The sequence below is a fragment of the Mastigoproctus giganteus genome, chromosome 5 (genome assembly GCF_048544385.1).
Source record: "Mastigoproctus giganteus isolate SK-2022 chromosome 5, ASM4854438v1, whole genome shotgun sequence".
Classification (NCBI taxonomy): Eukaryota; Metazoa; Arthropoda; class Arachnida; order Uropygi; family Thelyphonidae; genus Mastigoproctus; species Mastigoproctus giganteus.
In genome coordinates this window covers 12,401,061-12,421,129 of record NC_143579.1, presented here as the reverse complement: position 1 = coordinate 12,421,129, position 20,069 = coordinate 12,401,061, and the positions used below count along the sequence as shown (strand labels likewise).

Here is a 20,069-nt window from a genome sequence, read left to right as displayed (position 1 = left end):
TGTTCCCCTCTAAGCCCCTCTAAGCCTCTAAGCATGAAATTATTTACATTCAAAAACTGAAACTGCACCCAACCTGCAACTGCAAAATTAATTCAAGATCAAACCCGTATTACAAGTAACTGACAATGTCGGTCAGGCCTTCAATTGTTTCTGCTGTTCAAAGCACTTCTTGATTGATATAAGATCAATTTACATTCCTCCAGCTCCCCCCTGATATAGACATACTTGATGATATTGCAGGCTGGCTGACCAAACAGCTTCCATTCCGATGTTCCCTGTCAGAGACTTGGTAATTTGGAATCTCCTCTTTTTGATCTTCTCTGGTTTAAAATCTCTCTACCTCATTGTGTCAAATTCATCTATTGTCTCTACCGTTCTCCCAACTCCACTAATCACTTGGAGCTCTTTGACTTCCTCTCTTTGCAACTTGACTTTCTCCAGTCCAACTTTCCGAACAGTGAGGTAATTTTCCTTGGCGATTTTAATGTTCACAACTCCAGCTGGCTTCCATTTTCTAGTCACACCGACCCAGCTGATCGAGATGCTGAGGCTTTTGCAATTACTAATGACCTTGCACAGAATGTTCATTTACTTACAAGAATACTGGACAATCATAACCATACAGCCAACACGTTTGATCTTTTTCTCACAAACAGCCCTTCTAAATACACGGTTGAAGTGAGTGGTCCTTTAGGCACCTCAGATCACAACTTGGTGATAGTCTCTTCTCTAATGGAGCCTTTATCTCATGGCTATTGCCAACCTCGTATTGCTTAGCATTACAAGAATGCAAAATGGGAGACATGCGAGGCTTCTTTTCTTCTTTTTCTTCATTGGTTTACTGTTTCAAAACTTCTGATATCAATGTTTGCTCAGATCGTGTCAGTGAAATTATTCTTGCAGGAATGGAATCCTTTATCCCACACTCCACTTTAAAATCTCGTCCTTTATCTAAACCTTGGTTTTCTAATATATGTGCTAAGGCTCTTCAAGAGAATAACGTTGCATATCGTAATTGGCTTGTTTCTAATTCTTCAGTTTCATTTTCTGCCTACATCAAAGCTCGCAACAATTGTAAAGCAGTTATTAATCAGCCCAAACTAGAGTTTGAACAGGCCAAGAGTAGAAAACTTGCTTCTTGCCTTAATGGTAGCCGAGCATTCTGGTCTCTTGCCAAAGCTACTGGGTGCAACTTTTGCCCATCTCTGCTCCCACCTCTGTCCAAACCAGATGGTTCTGTTGATGCTTCAGCTAACGATAAAGCTGACCTGCTAGCACCCCACTTTTCATCCAACTCATGTATTAATGATCTTGGTAAAACACCTCCCACCATTCCTAACAAGCTCCATTCAATGCCTCCTGTGGTCTTCCATCAAAAGGATGTCAGAAGGATTTTAATGAATCTTGATGCTAAGAAAGCTCCAGGTCCTGATGCTATTTCTCCACTTGTTCTCAAAACCTGTGCTCCTGAACTTACTCCTGTTCTTTGCCGCCTTTTTTCACTTTCTTATTCCAAAGGTGTTTTTCCTTCTGCTTGGAAATTGCTCACATCCAGCCAGTTTCTAAAAAAAGGTGACAAATCCCTTCCATCCAATTATCGTCGCATTGCAATTACTTCTACTCTTTCTAAATTAATGGAGAAATCAATTAACCGCCAACTCTTAAACTACCTAGAAACCTTCCGTCTGATCAACAATCGCCAGTATGGATTCCATCAGTGTCGATCCACTGGTGATATTATGATCACCACTTGAAATTATGATCTCCAACTTTTCGGATGTCCGGGGGCTCACATCTGGTGAGTATGTGCTTGGCAAACCCAGGGTCCTGAGCTGGATATCATCATTCTTCTCTTTCTTGGTGATTCCTTTCTACTTCTCTCTCTCTCTCTCTCTCTCTCTCTCTCTCTCTCTCTCTCTCTCTCTCTCTCTCTCTCTCAGGGTAACTCTGGGAATTTTTTTTTTTTTTTTTTGGCTGGTGCAGCATAAGCCTCAGGCTTCCTTGTACCATATGGCTAATAATAATAATAATAATAATAATATTCTGGCTTATGTTACCCATTTATGGACTAATTCAATGTAAAGGTTCGGTGAAACACAAGTAGTTGCTCTTGACATCTCAAAGGCTTTTGATCGTGTTTGGCATAAAGGTCTTCTAAACAAGCTTCCATCTTATGGTTTGCTGACTGTTTTTTGTAATTGGTTATCCCGCTTTCTCTCTGATCGCTCACTGAGGATGATGGTAGATAGCTCTCTGTCTTCTAACTTCTCCACTAATTCCGGTTTCCCCCAAGGTTCAGTTCTTTCCCCAACTCTTTTCCTCTTGCATATTAATGACCTTCTTCCATTGACTGGAAATCCTGTCCATAGTTTTGCTGATGATAGTACATTGCATTCTACTTTCCATTTTGAGAAACCTTGCCCTACTCAATCAGCTTAACTTCTCGAATATCTGCTACCAATTCCTTAAATGCCGATCTCCAGGTAATTCTCCAGTGGGGCAAAGACAACTTAGTTGATTTCAATCCTTCTAAAACTCAGTCTTCTCATATATCTCGCAAAAAAGGATTCTTCTGCTCCTATGATTATCTTTGGTGACACTCCGATTTCCAGGCAAAATGATATATCTCTTTTGGGGATTACCCTGACTTTTAATCTCTCTTGGCACAAGCACATTACAAATATTGCTTCCTCTGTATCTAAAAAACTTGGTGTTCTCTTTCTCTCTCGGCGTTACTTTTCTTCTAAACAGCTGTTCACTCTGTACAAATCGCAAATTCGCCCTACCATGGAATATTGTTCCCACATCTGGGACGGTGCCCCCAAAACCTCTCTCAGGTTTCTTGATTCCATTCAGAAGAGGGCAGTTAGATTAATTAATGATTCATCTCTAAAAGAGTCTCTCCACTCGCTGTCTCATAGATGTACTGTTTCTGCTGCATGCCTTTTTTCTACAGATACTGCCATGGGTATTGTTCTTTTGAATTGGCTTCTATAATTCCCATTCTCTCTCTTTCAAAACAGTCTGAACACGTACCGTCACCAGCCAACATCCATTTACTGTCCAACTTCAAACTCACAGAACCAACTTTTCATCTTCCTCGTTTATTCATTCAACTGCCGTTTTCTGGAACAACCTTCCTTCATACGTATTTCCTGAAAATTACAGTCTACAGAAGTTCAAGTCTAATGTCAACAAATATCTTCTTTCATATTCTCAACCCCCAACCCAAGCACAGTACTAAGTACTATAGGTTCTAATACTTCTCGTGTTTGGGGTTTTCATAAAAAAAAAAAAAAAAAAAAAACGCGATAAATGAAGGCCCTACCTAATGAGACAAAACTGACTTTGCTTGATTTTGGCCTCTGTGTATTGGATGTCACCCCTGAATAAGCATTTTTTTCCAATCATCATTTTTTCACCTCTTCTAAAAGACAAGAAATGTGATCTCGACTTTTTTTTTTTTTTTTGTTAGTTGTTGGCGCATCAGCTTCTGTGGCCATAATGCACCTCCCAAAGTTTTTCATTTTACTCTGATCCAAGTCAGAGGTGGGATTTGAACCCACCACCTTTGGGTTGACCGGTTGGCTGTGATCTCATTGAAGTTTCTTTCCATCAATAAATTCCATGAGAAGCTATTTAATTCTGTGACTAGGAATGTGAGGTGGACCCAATCATCATGTTTCTGAACTCTGTATCACCTCAAATGGTGGGCAAACAAATAGCAATCTTCCAGAGATCTAGGGCAGGGATTCTTAACCTGGTCTGCTCTTTAAAAAATTAATTTTGCTCTTGACCAATCCTAAAATGGGTGCTCGCAAGCCAGTCACTGGCTTTTCCCAGCCAGCTCGCGAGAGCTGGGAAAAGCCAGCCTTTTCCCAGTCAGTGCTCTCCAAAATTTGGGAGGTGTTTGAAGAAGTAAAAGCTTTTCTAATAGAAAGCAATAAAGAAAACCTTTTTAATGAAATTTTTACTGAAAATATTAAAATTACACTTTCATTCATGGTTGACATCTTCAGCCATTTTAATGAGTTAAATTTGAGGCTACATGGAAAAGATAAATTTGTGGTAGTTTAATACAAGGAGATTATTGTATTTGAGAAAAAACTTCAAGTGTTTCAGAATCAAGTTTTAAAAGGAAATTTTCTTCATTTTACTACTCTTAAAATGTCTGGAGGAAACTGCTGGGGAGTGCCCACTGTTTGTAATGAATGTAATCAATGACCTTGGTGACCAATTCCAAGAAAGATTTGAATATTTGAGAGAGCACCTCCCAAAATGTGAATTAACGATAAATTACAGAAATTTTTAAATTTCATTTTTATTGAAAACTTGGAACAAGTTTTCAATAAAAATGAAGTAGCAGCTGCCAAGTTAGAACTTGTTGATATGCAGTCGTCTTTAGCTCTGAAATGTCTTTTCCAACACAAAACTATTTTAAAATTCTGGGGTTCTTCTGACTGCAAAAAATTTCCTTTATCACAGAGAAAAGCATTCAAAGTACTTTCTATGTTTGGATCAACATGCACATGAAAGTGTTTTTTCATTAATGAACAATATCAAAAACAAAAAAAGGACAAGATTGTTGGCATCACATTTGGAAGAAAATTTGCAATTACCCTTCTTTTCATAATGGAGAAATTAATTTCAAAGGTGTGACGTCATCCCTTCAAAGTCAAGGTTCACACTAATAAGGTAATAAATATTAACACCCAAAAATTTTAATTGAGAAATATAATTCATGTATGTGTAATATGGCTACAAAATTAATTAAAAAAATGAATTTTTAATCTTTAAACAAGAAAATTTATATTTTAATATATGGTGCTTGCATGTATTGTAAGCAGCAAAATCTTACTTAAAGCAAAAGGCTAAGACCCCTGATCTAGGGTATGGTGGACCCCTAAGCTGAATGGCAGCTTCAATAACTCCACAAAAAATGAAAGCAACTTAGTGCAACATAGAAGCCTAGTATTCAAAGGTCCTGAGCAATTTTAAGTAGGCTCAAGTCAAATTCAATAAAATGGCACCATAACACTACCATTGTGAAGGTAAACAACTATACCACATTCAGACAGAAGACCTTCAGAGACACCTAGATCGGATCCTGATGAGTTAAAACAACCAAACAGCTCTTCACAGTACTGCTGATTCCCTCTGTGGGTCTAGAGGTGATATATTTGTATGCATGGATGATCTTAAACTACTGACCCCACCATGCTCTCTTCTGTGCCTATGTGTATGGATCAGTAGCCACATGTGTTCAAGGCTAGTTCAACTGTTTGCAAAAAAGGACAAAATAACACAAGAAATGTAGTGGCTTCAAGCTGCCTTCCGTGCTTGTGTGTATGGATCTGTATCCATGTGTGTTCAAGGTTGGTTTGGCTGTGTGTAGGAAGGAAGGAAGGAATCCTGGAATAACTCAAGGGGGAAAGTTTGAGGTTTAAATCCTGTCCTACGAGACAATACTCAAACTTAAACCTTTCTAAATAGATACTAAGTGACTAAGCCACTACAGTGACATGGAGATCTGATACCTTGATGTATAGCCAATTATTTCATAGCAATGAATTTTATACTCTTCTGGCCTCTTAATCCCTCTCAGTCATCTAAAGAATAAATGGAAATTTCTTTATTTATTCATTCTAATTTGAAAATACAGTGATCTACATTATACTGATCAGAGCTTCTAGTGACCAAAGCTAGATGCTTGGTTATAACATAGCTGTAATATAACAAAGTGTCTCACTTCTGTAAAAGTATAAAATTGGGATACCTGTAAAACAGCAGAAAGATCCTTTTTTTGGTTTTACTGTTTGCCATTTTCATCTTAACTGTATTGTTTTAGTAGTATAAGTTTTATTCACCACAGAAAAACTATGTTCAATAGTCACAGTTCCTGGTAAATATAATACATCCTTCTCTCTCACTTTTAAATTTTCATGATTTAATTTTTTTAAAACTGCAAAAATATGCCCACTCATCTCATATCAAATGAGTTGATTTTGTTTGTTTCATTCTGAAATCTATAATATTTAGAGACAACACTAAAAATATCTAATACAGAATACCTGTATTAGATGTAAACATCACTGAACAACACAGTGTAAACTGTGCAATGATGAAAAAGTGACAAGCAAAAAAGTGATATATAAAAAAATATATAAAAAAAAGAAAATCCATTTATTCTTTAGATGGCCAAAGGCCAGAAGAGTTTACAAATCTGCCATGACACACCCACACGTGCATTGAGTTACAACAGGCAGAATTTCAGTGCCATGGTCACAATGAGCCACGTACTATTTTGTGGCAGCATATAGACCTGTAGCCACACATGCACTAACCATTGGACCATAGCCAAGCCTAAATTATTCATAGGACAGAAAACAGTTTTACCACATAAGAAACAATATAAACAAAGGGTAATGAGTTGAGCTTCTGTAAAAAGTGCCAAATTTCAAATTAAATCTACTTTAATGTCTTCATAATAGGCAGGGTTATTAAGTGCAAAAGTGGGCCAGAATTTAAAAAGGACTTTTCAAATAGTGATTGACCAGTGGATGGGTGGTCGCAGAGACAGTCCCACCAAAAGCAGGGTGAATGACCACTTTATCAAAATGAACTTTCTTTTCTGCAAGGATGGGTTAGATTGGAAGGTGGGTTAAGATTGATCATCCTTACATGAAATGGAAGGAGGGTCTGTCCTAACCGAACAAGCAGCATGTTTAATTTGAAAAGAAGGTGAAGAAGATGAACTTCCTTTTCTTGTTATAATTTGAGTTCTGCAAGATCACAATGCCACCTAGTGAAGTTAATAACATGACCAGATGATTTAACTCTCTGATGCAATTCATACAAGGGAACACTTAAAGTGGGTGGTGGTGCTTGCTTAGAAAAATTTACCTGAAACACATTCTCTGACATATATATATCCCAAATACGTACTTCTCTATAAATACCTTTGATTTGGAATTTCTTTTAACAAAAACTTCTCCAAAATCAGTCCGGTATCCTTCTCCCTCATTGATGCAACCACCACCACCTTTACCTGACCTTTCAAACTTTGTTGTCTTTAATGCTTCCTTTATTATTCCTTCCATCTGTAGGAGAATTTCAAAAAAAAAATTAACATTGATAAAATATGAAAGTAAATATGAAAATAAACAGATTATCTTAACATTGTTAAAAATAACTAATGATAATCAAAAAAGTAAAAATATCCAACTTCATCAATATCATTAATAAGAGAATACAGAGAAGGATAACAAGATTGATGAGGGGGAAAAAAAAGTTTCTCTTACCAAAAAAAGGCTTAATTTCTGAAAATTACAGTGTCTAGAGACTAGGCACCTGCAAGGTGATCTGATTGGGGTGTATAAGGCCTTGAATGGTTTGAGCAAAATAATGCTGATGAGATTCTTCCTCTTGTTCAGATTATGCACCTGAGAGGACATAAATTCAAGTTGAGGAAACACAGTTGTAGAATAGATGTGCAGAAATTTGCCTTTAGTCAGCAGGTGGTTGATTGCTAGAACAACTTCTATCTGTCATTGTGGAAACTGATAGCTTAAATAAATTCACGGAAGAACTGAACAAACTTTTGGAGCAAATGGATGGGTAAAACGGGAACTTTTTTTTTGCTGATGTTGTATAAGCTTGCTTTCTTGCATATGCCTCTACTAATGCTAATATTAATAAATATAACAAACAACGATGAACCCCGAGGAGCTTCATTAATTAACAGCATTACTCCATAAAGAGCACTTCCATTGACAAGCACTATCTTTTCCCAGTCGGCCATCCCTTTATCCATAGCAGTAATTTTCCCATAATTCCCCACTACTCTAAATTGTATAAAAGTTTTTATATGCATTGGTATCAAAAGTTTTCCCAAAAACAAAGTATATAATATCAAAATTACTTTTGATATTATTACTTGCACTACAGTATTATTCCTTGGTGTAGTGTAATAATGTTGGCTCTTGATGGCTCTGAACCCAATGCAGAACTGAACATATTACTTAGCTGCCCCAGGTAGCCCCTAGAGGCTTTATGGGTAGACTAAACTGAGGAGATACAGATTTCAAATCAGTGAAGCAAAAACATAATCCAGTAAAAATTTGCAATTTTCAACAAGCAGGAGCTGTTGCTTCAGGTAAAAGGTATTAGTATTAGTAGTGAAAAATGATAAAGAAAGCAAATTTATAGAGAAAGAAAGCATAAATAAATTATGCTTTATAAAGAAAGCAAATTAAACATCAGCCAAAAAAATTACCTTCCAACGTCACCTGTCCCTTCCCTCCAATAATTTTAGTTTTTCCTTAAATTTATTCAAAATATCCACTTTCACAACAACAGAGGAAGTTTGTTCCAACAATCCACTACCTGCTGGCTGAAGAGAAACTTCTGCACATATATCCTGCAACCATTCTTCCTCAATTTGAATTTATGTCCCCTAATATTTGTAGTCTGAGCAAGAGGCAGAATGCTATCAGCACCGAGCTTGCCGGAATCCATTAAAAGCCTTAAACACCACAATCAAATCACATTTCAAGTGCCTAGTCTCTAGATGCTGCAATTTGTAAAACTGGCATCTTTCTTAGTAAGACCACCCTTTTGTTTCTCTCACCAGACTTGTTACCCTTCTCTGCACAACTGTATCTGCACCCATTCAACCAGATCCACATTGTTCCTAAACAGAGGCAGCCAGAGCTACAGGCAGTATTCAAGATGTAGCCTAACCATTGCCTTATACAATGGAACAATCACCTCCTTATCTCTGCTAGCAAAAAGTCCTGCATATCATTAACAAAACCGCATGAGTTGTCCTGGCAGCCTATCTGCAATATTCAGAGAACTTCATATTTGATTGCACAATTATCCCCAGATCATTTTCATTTTCCACTGCCCTGAGTGTATTAGCATTAGTAGGACATATGATGCAAGAAAGCAAGCTTATATAGCATCAGCCAAAAAAAAAAAAAAAAACACCTTCCCATTTCACCCATCCATTCACACCAAATGTTTGTCTAGTTCTGCCTTGACCTTATTTAAGTTGCTGATCTCCACTACAACTGATGGAAGTTTGTTCCAACTATCAACCACCTGCTGACTAATGGCAAATTTCTATTCTACAACTGTCTTTCCTCAAAATGCATCCACCACTTGCAATATTTTCTTAAAGGTATGTATGTGCTCATGGCTTCTGTGATTTGATTTGCTTTAAAAGTATTCCATAATTCAAATGTATTTGCCATCCACAGCAATCTACCCAGTTCACAAATACTATATAGTGCCTTAAACTGTCAAAGTCTCCTCTTCTGAAGTTAAAACCCATGCCTTTACCTTTAACTACTGCAACATCTTTCTTCATCTTCCAGCTGACGATGGCATGATCGCTTCCTGATGATGGCATGATCGCTTCCTGACAATGGATCCTGCACTTTAAGCCCTGTGATATCATCTGAATCATTAGTAATGATAAGGTCAATAATATTCTCACCCCTAGTACACTGGTGTGCAAAACTTAAGGACCAGTCAGGTTTTCACCTGTAGCTTCTCATAGGAGTGGCCTAGATATGGGAAAAGCATAGCAAAGGAACCTCGTGAGGTATAGAAATGATGAAGGAACAACACCGACACAACAATGGAAACAAAACGGTATAGAGGGACTTTATTCAAAAATGGCAACATAGCACTGGCTGCCACGATACAGACACATCACTGCCAAATATGGAACAAAGAGAAGAGGTGGTCCTCAGTAGGAGATATGGCCACCCCTAATGTCGATGCAGGCTTTGCACCACCTGTCCATACTTAGAACAATACAATATTAAGTCCTTGCGATAACATCGTCCATTCCTCTGTCAGCGCCATCTTCAGCTGGTGAACATTTTCTGGTGGATGTGGACGAGCTCCTAGGCGTCTCCCCAGAGTGTCCCATATGTGTTCGATGGAATTTAGATTGCTGGAACGGGCAGGCCAATCCATACAAACAATATCCTCACTTTCCAAAAGCATATCAACAGCTGCAGTGTGATGGGGTGTGGCATTATCATCCATAAACACGAACTCGGGGCCAATGGTATCTCAAAACAGATGCACATGGGGAAGGATTACCTCAGTACAGTAGTGAGCTCCAGTTGCAGTACCGCCTTCCAGTATCTGGAGTTGTGTACGTCAATCCAAGGTAACGCCTCCCCAGATGAGAACCTTGACCACCATATCGATCCCTTTCAGTGATGTTTGCAGGGTGATACTATGTGCCAACCTCTCGCTAGATTATCTGACATCCAGAATCGCTGCTGAGACTGAATCTACTCTCATCAGTAAAGAGTACCCTACCCCATTGCATTGCTGTCCAGTCCTTGTGTTTGATGCACCCCTGTAAACGGTCTTCGATGGGCAGGTGTTAAAGGGACATGGCGTACTGGCCATCAGGCAAACAATCCACCTTTGTGGAGTCGCCTGGCCACAGTAAAATGCAATATCCTGCTTCCTGTGCAGCTGGTTTGCAATGGTTCCTGCTGTCTGGTATCGGTCCCTCTTGGCCTGTAGGAGTATAGCAGTCATCATTGGGCATTGTGTTTCATGGACGACCACCACTGGTCCTTCAAACAACTGTACCTGTCATTCTGAAGGCCAACCATGCACGTGAGACGATGCTATGGGTGATGCCACACTCCTCGCATTTCGACCTTCCTTGAGTTTCCCAATTATTCGACCCCGGGTAAAATCATCCAGATGTTGTCTGTTATGAAACCAATCGTGCTCACCATTCAGTAATTTGCACATAACTACTGAACTTCTGCTTTTATAGTTTATGTGAGTCCTCTCATCATGATTCAAATTTCTGCATGTGCACCAGCTTTTTATTGAACAACCAGTTATGCAAATCGCCACAGACTGTTTCGTTTGATTTTGAGGTTGTAACCTTTAGAAATAGTGTTGGTCCTTAAGTTTTGCACACCAGTGTACTTTTTCTAACATGCTGGTACAAATAATAATCATCTATTTTATTTAAAAATGTTTTTTCCCCATCACGAGTTTCCATAGAGAAAACAAGAATGAGCCCAGCATTAACCCTGAGGAGCTCCATTAACAGCATTAATCTTTAAAGAGCACTGTCCAATGACAAGCGCTATCGTTTCCCACTCAGCCATTCCTTTATCCATAACAGTAACTTCGCCATAATGCCACACTGCTCCAATTTGTACAGAAGTTTTTATATGCCTCAGTATCAAAAGCTTTCCTGAAAACAAAGTACAGGTAGCCCTCAGTTTACAATGGGGTTCTGTTCCTGAAGGAACTGTTGCAAAAAAACAATTGGCATAAAATGAGCCTAATTAGCAAGTCAATGAGAAGTCAATAAGTTGTGTTCCAGGCCCCTCTCAAAATTGAAATAAGTAATATAATATTATTATATTTAAAGCTCTGAAATGAATGTTATGAATGTACACACAGTATTTTTATGAATATAAATCAATTAAATGCAATACAGTATTGTAAAAATAGCCGAACTAAATTTAAAAGAATAATAAAAATTAAATTTTACACATTTAGTTTGATATGTTCCAAGCCCAGACCAAAAGTTTTTGTAAGCACCACTGTAAGGCCCCTGCATTGATCTTTTTTAACAGTAGCGTAATGCAGAGAATTTACTTCTCTGATGAAGTAACCGATTGAGGATCATCCCTTATTTTTGAAGAAAGAATGCAGTGTTGACTGTCGAGATTTCCTCTTTCTTTCTTTGAGCATCTCAGAATAAGGGCTAATGGATACAATTATTGTCCTTTTCCCTCTTACACATTGTTCCCAGTCATGGTCAATCTCAGAGCTCATCAGTGAGGGTCTCCACGACTGAAAGGTTGTGCTGTAGATCACTTGTATTCGTAGATTTTAGAGGAGGCTCTTCATCTTTTTTCTTTCTCTACCTCTTTCTGTTGGCTTAGTTCTTTGGACAAGCCTTCACTAGAAAGCTGCTGTCCATGGCTATCCAACAGCTCTGTTACATCTTAACCTCGTCCAATCCTGCCTCTTGTGCCAGCCTGCTAACATCTTCAGCAATATTCTCCACTGGCTTTAATCCAGTGAAGTCGCACATAAATTGTGAAAGAAGTTTGTGCCTACTCCATTCAAACAGTTCACTGACACTTCCTCCCAAGCAGCGTTGATGTTATTAATGTCCTTAAAATATGTCAAATGAGTGCCAATAATTCTTGATAGTTTTTCTGACCTGTCCAAAACTCTCACCATTTCCATGAAGGTTTGGCAGAGGTAATAGGCTTTAAAGAAATGTTCTGACTTCAGCAAGGTTTTCAGGGGCACTGTCCAAGAGAAGAAGAGCCTTGGCTAGTAACTCATTCTCTTGACAAAAACAGAGCACAGTACAGCAAAAATAGTTTATATACCAATCCAAGGTTTCTAGTATTACCCAAGCCCACAATGACAATAATTTCTCCATTTTTTCTAAGTTTACTTCTGCCATAACTCACTTGCATCACACTTACTGTCATAGCATGTAGCATTGACTGTTTCATTTCATCAGTATTTTTCATTATGGTACCCACAGTCGATTTCATAACTTCTACACACACACACACATTAGAAAGTGTCTGATCACCTTCCATTCTACAAATTACCTCATCTTTTTTTCCAACATGATAGATTTATGTGACTTTTTAGCATCATTTTCCCATTCTTGGTTTAACTTTTTGAATTACCCTGAGAGAAAGAGAGAGAAAACAAGGGTCAGAAATAGAAGGGAATCACCAAGAAAGAAAAGAATGATGACACCCAGCTCAGGACCCTGGGTGTGCCAAGCCCATACTCACCAGATGTAATCCACTGCACTTCTCTTATTAAACATGGCGGCTCTTATTTTATAAATTTAATCAACAATTTTTAATTAAAACTCACAAACTGACACTGTATAATAGTGGCCCATCAATAATACACCAACAAATGAACTGACTATTCCTCTCCTCTTATCTCCAGCCACCTCATCCCTGATTGGTTTAGATGGTAGCTGGGGAATAGCTCTCATCTCTGATTGAATGTGCTGTTTCTTTACATCATATCCAGGATTTATAGTTGTGCATTTTTGAATTTTTTTTATAGTTTTTTGATATTTTTGGCCTTCTCATTTCAAAACCATCGTTATTTTGAATTGTCACAAAACAAACCATCGTAAACCGAGGGCTACCTGTATATATTATCAAAATTATTTTTTGCATCTAATTCCTTTGTTATTGCATCATAGTAGCCAATCAAACTGGTCAGACAGGATCATCCTTGTACAAATCCATACTGTGACTACAGTATAACTGCACTCCTGTCCAGATGGTTAGGATAGGAGTGCAGTTATACCAGCATCTTGGGATTCCTCTGAATTCAAAGATGCTGTCATAATTATGGCTACGCATTTGCTTACCTCTTTTGCTGCCTCCTTTAAATAACTGAATAAATCCCAATCATCCCAGGTGCCTTTTTTATGTTTACCTTTAACAATTTCACTTCCACTTTCCTCTCAGTTATCACAAATTTATTCAACTCCCTGTTAGGATTTGTAAACTTCTGGCATTCCCTCAAGAATTCCACATGTGGAATTCTTTTGATGTGGTTTGTCAGCAACTTGAGCAGGATCATTAACAGTTAAGCCATTGATATCAAGTGGACCAATACGATTCATACTTCCTTCCCGTGTTTACATAAATAAAGAAGTCTTTACTATTTTTCATTACATCCTTTTTCAAAGATTTCTTAATCATCTGACACCCATTTAGGTCTAAGCATTGAACAGCATTTTTTTGGTTGGTACAAAATGCCTAATATGATTACTTCTTGATTACTTCCTGAATGTTTGTCACTTAGAATTAGAATTAATTCTATAAACAGAATTAATTTCTTTTAAACGGAATTTAAAAACTGTCTGTCACCACTGTGATCACCCTTACAAAAGTAAAAGCCCTTCCCTTTACCCTTGATGGTACTTACATCTTTAAGTAAACCCCACATCAATACACTGTAAACCTTGTCATCTAGCAGTTCTTTCATCTGCAAATTCTTAATGAATGAATAATCACTGCTGATAATCAGAAGAGTACTGCTTTCTCTTCTCACGTCTCTAATATGCTGCTATAGAAAACGGACATCCAATAAATTCAAAAAAGCCTTGTTGGTGTGTGAGTGGCCAATCCACAAGCTTCAGTCAATATCTGGAAAGTTGAAATCCCCCTTATACTTTTTTTTTTTTGATTTGGTAGTTGTTGGCGCATCGGCTTCTGTGGCCATATTGCACCTCCCAAGGTTTTTGCAGTACTTTGATCCAAGCCCGAGGCGAGAATCGAACCCGCGACCTTTGGATTGCCGGGCAGGTACTTTACCCACTCGGCTAGCCCGGTCGGCCCCCTTATACTTATAAGACATTCTGATTTTCTGGCCCACTATTCCTCTGTAGAGCTGTTTGTTATACTCATCACAGTAGCCTATAATACATTTCTACTCTCATTTTTGTTTTCCCACTACTTATATCATACCAAACTGGCTCAACATTGCAATGGCCACCCAAGACAACTGGATGCACTGCCTTAAATTTTATATGCTTCTTAACTAAGAGCATAACCCCTCCCCTCCTGTGCTATCTCTCCTTTCTTGCATTGTTTGTTACTACTAATGTAACTTTCTTTTTTTAGCACTTGTCTCTGGATTGTAGTAAATGTCTACCAAGAATTCATCCACTTTCACAAGGAAGCATACAGATTCCTTTTTGGCACAAAAATAAGATGGCAAGCACAGCCTTACCACAAAGTGCAAATTGGGCATATTGACCACAGAACACACACAATTTATGGTCATATTACACATGAGATAGCTCTCGTGTGGCTCTAATATGACAGTTTTCTTTTTTTCTTCTTTCTTTCAAATGCTCTGGATTTAGTCAGCAAAAGAACTGAGGTTTTCCAATCCTGTTCTTCTTTTTCCTATTCTTCCTCCTCCTCCTCTCTTTCTTATTCTTCATATTTTCCTTCTGTTTTTCTTCTTTACATCCCACTTCCTAGACAGGGAATGAGTTAGATTGATGCAAAGATCAGTATATTGAGCTAGAATAATATGAGAAATACTATGCTAGACCCATAGATCCTTAGCCTCACTTCATGCCAGGAATGGTAAATGGTGGTAGTCTCTGCTGCTGCCAGCTAGGCAAAGTGGCCAGCCACTCAACACCACACTACAATACATCTACACCACTACAATGAATGGCCTTTATCAATATGGTATCAACACACAAGACACTTGTGGAGTTGCCATATAGTTTGTTTGGGCCACTTCCACAATAAATAAATAAAAAAAATCCTTTCTGTGCACATTGTACTGCCCATATTCAGATTCTGCTACCCTTATGTCTGAGTGACATGGCATCACCAATATCTCTATAATGTCCACATTTGATGACAAGTACTTCAAATTCTTCAATTTTATGTATGATGCTCCTAGCATTAGTGTAGGTGCAAGTATACATGCATCTGTTCATACTCTTAGTTACCCTAACACAACCCAGGTATTTGGTTGTTCCTTGAGAACCTTCAGTAGTCCTTGAAATCGCTGACACCTTTCTTTCCACACTGCTGTGCGTTCACATAGAAGCAGTGCAAGAATCATTCATACCACTACCTGCGGTGGCTGTTAATCTATTAGTCTGCATCTCCCCAGGCTAGCATTTTTCTCACCTATCTAATACTAGCTCAAATGCATCAGCAAAATATTCTTGCACTACTTTTATTTGAGTGTATCCTATCCCTGTAAAAACAGTCTTTCCTGCTAATAAGTACATACCACACAAAAAAATTTTACCCTATGAGCTGGCCTTACACAGTCTCTCAACAGTCTAATTGATTGACAAGGCTCTCATCGTGTACTCCCCCATATTGTGTCTGGGCAGAATTGCAGACACTTTCCAATTTAATTTAATGTCATTAAATAATTATAAGAAAGCTGTAAAAAATAATTCAAGTAAGAAATTTGTTACTAGTGCTGCATGGTGGCATATATTTTGTACTGTTCAATATTTATTTCATATATATTTACATATTTTATTACAGAGCTGCTGCATAATACAATATCAAATTCCTAATAAAATGTTCTTATAACAGTTAAATGAATAAGAAAATTTAATTTTACAAACACAAATTGTTTCACTTGCTCAAAAACTGGGTACATTTAACACCAAAGTTTCACCAGTCACCCTACTGCCATCTCTTAGCACTGTTCAGTTTTGGTTTGGTTTTTATGGTGCACAGGCAACTAAGGCCATGATGTGCAAAGTTTTTCAGCAAATACACTACTCTTCTACTGCAAAAATTACACCATTGCATTACATCATCAAATGTAGAACATACGTAGTGGAAATATTAAAAGACATACAGCTAACTGGAATTAACACTAGCAATAAGGACGACCCCTATGTAATACTCAGCAGCTGATATTTAATATTCTTAATCATAAATTTAGCATTACCTTTTCTGAAATAATGAATCACTAATAAGCAGATTTTTCATGGTTGTTGTATTTGAACATATACAGTATTAAATTTTCTGTTTATACTCCAGCACGACAATCAGTACTACTACCAAGTCAGCAGAGTTTACAATAAATCGTCAATACAAATATTTATCATATTTAGTAGTTACAGGATTGAACCCCAGTCCACTCAAGGAGCGCGTGCTATGCACTCTCGCTCCTGACCACTGGGCTACACTGTAGTCATTAATATTTCATGATCTTGTGATTACATTAAGCTATATAGAACATAAAAGTTTGTGTATATATATAGATAAATGTTTATGTTCAGTGTATTGGGTAGGGGTGCTGACCTATCAATTGTAATAACTGTGGAAAAAATTGTGCTGGCATTCTCATTTTTTCCATGATTGTTACAATTTTGACAGGTCAGCACCCCTACCCAATACACTAAAAATAAACATTTGTCTATATTTCTTTATGGTTGCCAGGTATTTCTACTATAACTAGTAGTGCCCCGGTTCCATAACCCCGTTTAACAATTTAATACTTTTTCTTGCTTGCTTAGTTGTTCAGTAATGTGATTAAATCCTATTATTTTTATCAATATTATATATGTATATGTTATATACACACACAAACTCCTTTAAAATACAGGTAACGCTCATATAACATGGTAGTTAAGTTCCTATAAAATCTTGTGTAGTGTGAAACTGTGTTATATGGGATGAAGAACCAGTACAAAAAGGGAGATTACATTCCAAAAGCTAACAATAATACACCATTTTTTTTATAACTATTAGAATTTTTTTTTTTTTTTTACAAAATAGTAATAACTGAACAAACTTCATATAAACTGTGATACCTATATGTCAGATAATATAAGTTCATTTAATTTTTTTCCTCTTCATCGCTGCTAAGCACAATCAAATGAGAACATTTTCTCTGTTGCAGAATATCTTCATCTTCTGCATCATCTAGACTTTGTGTATCTTCTGTTCTCGACAAAATTGGTAATTTGGGCTTGTTTGTATTTGCTTGATAGATATTTGTGAATTTAATGGTATGGAGCTGAGCATTTTTGAAGCTCCCTTTTGAACTTTGTGTTCCTTCCAGTCGAAGGATCTGCATTCAAAAAAAAATATTCTAATTGCTTGGCTAAGTTTGTGCCTTCCCGTATGCATTTTAGTGTAAAATTTGTAACTTCAGAATTTTCATCTGTGTTATCATCCTCTGAATTGATTTGGCTTACCTCTGATGCCATTTACACCAAATCAACTTTGCCAGCCTCTTTTTCTACCAGTAATTCTTGAAAGTCGTCAGTAGTCATATCATCAAAACCTTACCCTCCTGCCGACTTAGCAAGTTCTACTATCATACTGATTCTGTTTTCTGTCAGTTCGACCATATTTCCTGAATGAACTGACTCTGGCCATGCATTTTTCCAACACACAGTTAATGTTGACGGTTGGTTTTACTTCTTTGAGTGATAAAGCTTTGATTCCGATACAGTCGACAAATGAAAAATGTTTCCATGCCTCCATCACTTCAATAGATTCGGAATCAATTTTTTTCCAAAATCCATTGTAAAGATTTTCTGATGTAATGAGTTTTAAAGGTAAAGAAGTTGTATTAAGTGGTAGGAACAACTTCAAGGTTTGGATGACTTAAATCTTTTGGATGGCCTTGCGCGCTATGCAACAGTAATAAAACTTTGAAATCTGGGTTTTTTTCCGCACGTTCAATAGCACAGAGCCTATTTTTTTTTTTTTTTTTTTTTGTGCATAACGAGACCAGGTAGTCAAAAGCGGGGATTAACAAAAAATTACATCCAACGTAATAACAGTTTTCCTTGCACAAAAGCTCAAAAATTGCGTATTATTCGAGGTCTGCCGCAATTCTCTAACTGTGTTATGTGAGGATTGCTGTACATCCGAGTTACAAAAAGGTGTCTTTTTATTATAAACGTTTCAATTGTTTCGCTGTTGTTACCTTATCAAAGTTGATGACGCCTTACGACATAACCGAAGCAATGACGTTACATTACGTAAGGTAATTATAAAAAGAACGTATAGGAAAACGCAAATATACCTCGAACAGAGGAATAAACTGTAGAAAATGTCTAATTTTCTTTTTTCTTTAGCTGATGCTGCATAAGCTCATAACACTTGCTTTCTTGCATCACATGCCACTGCTACTATTACTACTACTAATAATAATAACAAAACAACCAGGTTGGTTTAAAAATCATGCATTTTCATCCCACTTCTCAAACAAATTATAAAATATAAATATCATAGTTGCCAAACTGAAATTTCAGGAAATGTAGTAATAAAATATGTACTATATTTGGAAATAACCTCCGTATCTGCACAACATTTAAAAGTGCCCAATTGTAGACACCAAATCAAATTGTACTACTCGGGGCACCAAACAATTGTCAAAAGTCAGCGTACAACTCCACATTGACAAGTTAAGGCTGTTAAGCAAACTTAGAGGCGCAGCTACGCGCCCAAAGTAGATGCTGATGATATTCATTCCTCTCCTCTGCAAAGAAATTCGATCAAAACTTAAAACAAGCAGGGTGTAATTTTCCATAAGCTATAAAGCAGCAGCCTTGATCATGCCTTCAGCCATCCCTCGACTATCACGAAAGAAAATCCTTGGATTTTGCCTGGGAACGCTACTGATGAGCACAATGCAATGAAATTATCGACTTCATCAATTGTTTCTAAAACAATCAAAGGGATGCAGTCAGTTTTTCAGTGAAGAAAGGCAATGTAAACAATGCAATTAGAGTAAATTCGTGGAAAGAGACTAACAGTGCGATAGTTATAGAACATTATTGTGTACTTATTGGCAACAGCCTCTCTTTTATACGTAAACTACAGCCATCATCAACCCACTGCAAGATGGAAGCCTCCTCAACGATCCATGTTGATTCGTGTTGAGGGAAATGGACCCTAATCTGCTACGCTGGTCCGTGCCGGTTGGCACATCGACCATATTTAGCAGTCAGGGGCTTGAACCCCGGTCGATTCAAATAGCGTGTGTTACTGCACTCGCGCGCTGACAAATCGACTACGAAGGCCGTCCTTTTGTACGTAGCCATAAGTAAACTACAGTATTTGCGACATACGGTATTATTATCATATTACGGAGCAACTTTACTAAGAGTCGCCTCGGTATTACAGTACACACTTTAAATAAAAACACAGCTCAAAGCAAAGGAGTGGATTACTTTTTATTTCAAACGTATATAATTTTTAACCTTTCTTGCCAGTAACCAAGATACAGACCATTTTCTTGCATATTAAGATGGAGCACTCTAGTCAAAAAAGTGAAAAACGGGATATACCTAGGGAACTAGCAATTCAACACGTGAGACTATGTAAAAACTGTCATGTTAGAGCCATCTGAGATCAACGTCATCTATCCATGTGTTGTTGTAGTAGTAGTAGTAGCAGCAGTTGTAGTAAGGTTTTAGGAGCATCAGCGAGTAATGTCATATGGTCCCGTGTACACCGAGGAGCCAAAGCGTTATGACCAGC

At 37.6% G+C, this 20,069-nt stretch overlaps 1 protein-coding gene across 5 annotated transcripts in view; it reads right to left on the bottom strand.

The window, feature by feature from the left end:
• Positions 1-19,019, bottom strand: part of LOC150085175 (ketosamine-3-kinase-like) — a 143,619-nt gene extending 124,600 nt beyond the window's left edge. For 2 of the 5 annotated variants that reach the window (XM_090373068.1, XM_090373064.1), the window contains exons 1-2: positions 18,863-19,019; positions 6,960-7,100 (exon numbers count right to left, since the gene is read on the bottom strand). In XM_090373068.1, coding sequence (XP_090229194.1) covers positions 6,960-7,100 — 141 coding nt within the window. In that variant the 5' untranslated portion in view covers positions 18,863-19,019. Of the gene's footprint in view, positions 1-6,959; positions 7,101-18,510; positions 18,734-18,862 lie in introns of those variants that run through there. The other 3 variants (XM_090373066.1, XM_090373067.1, XM_090373065.1) reach the window with 3 other exon arrangements.
• Between the last annotated feature and the right edge of the window lie 1,050 nt (positions 19,020-20,069).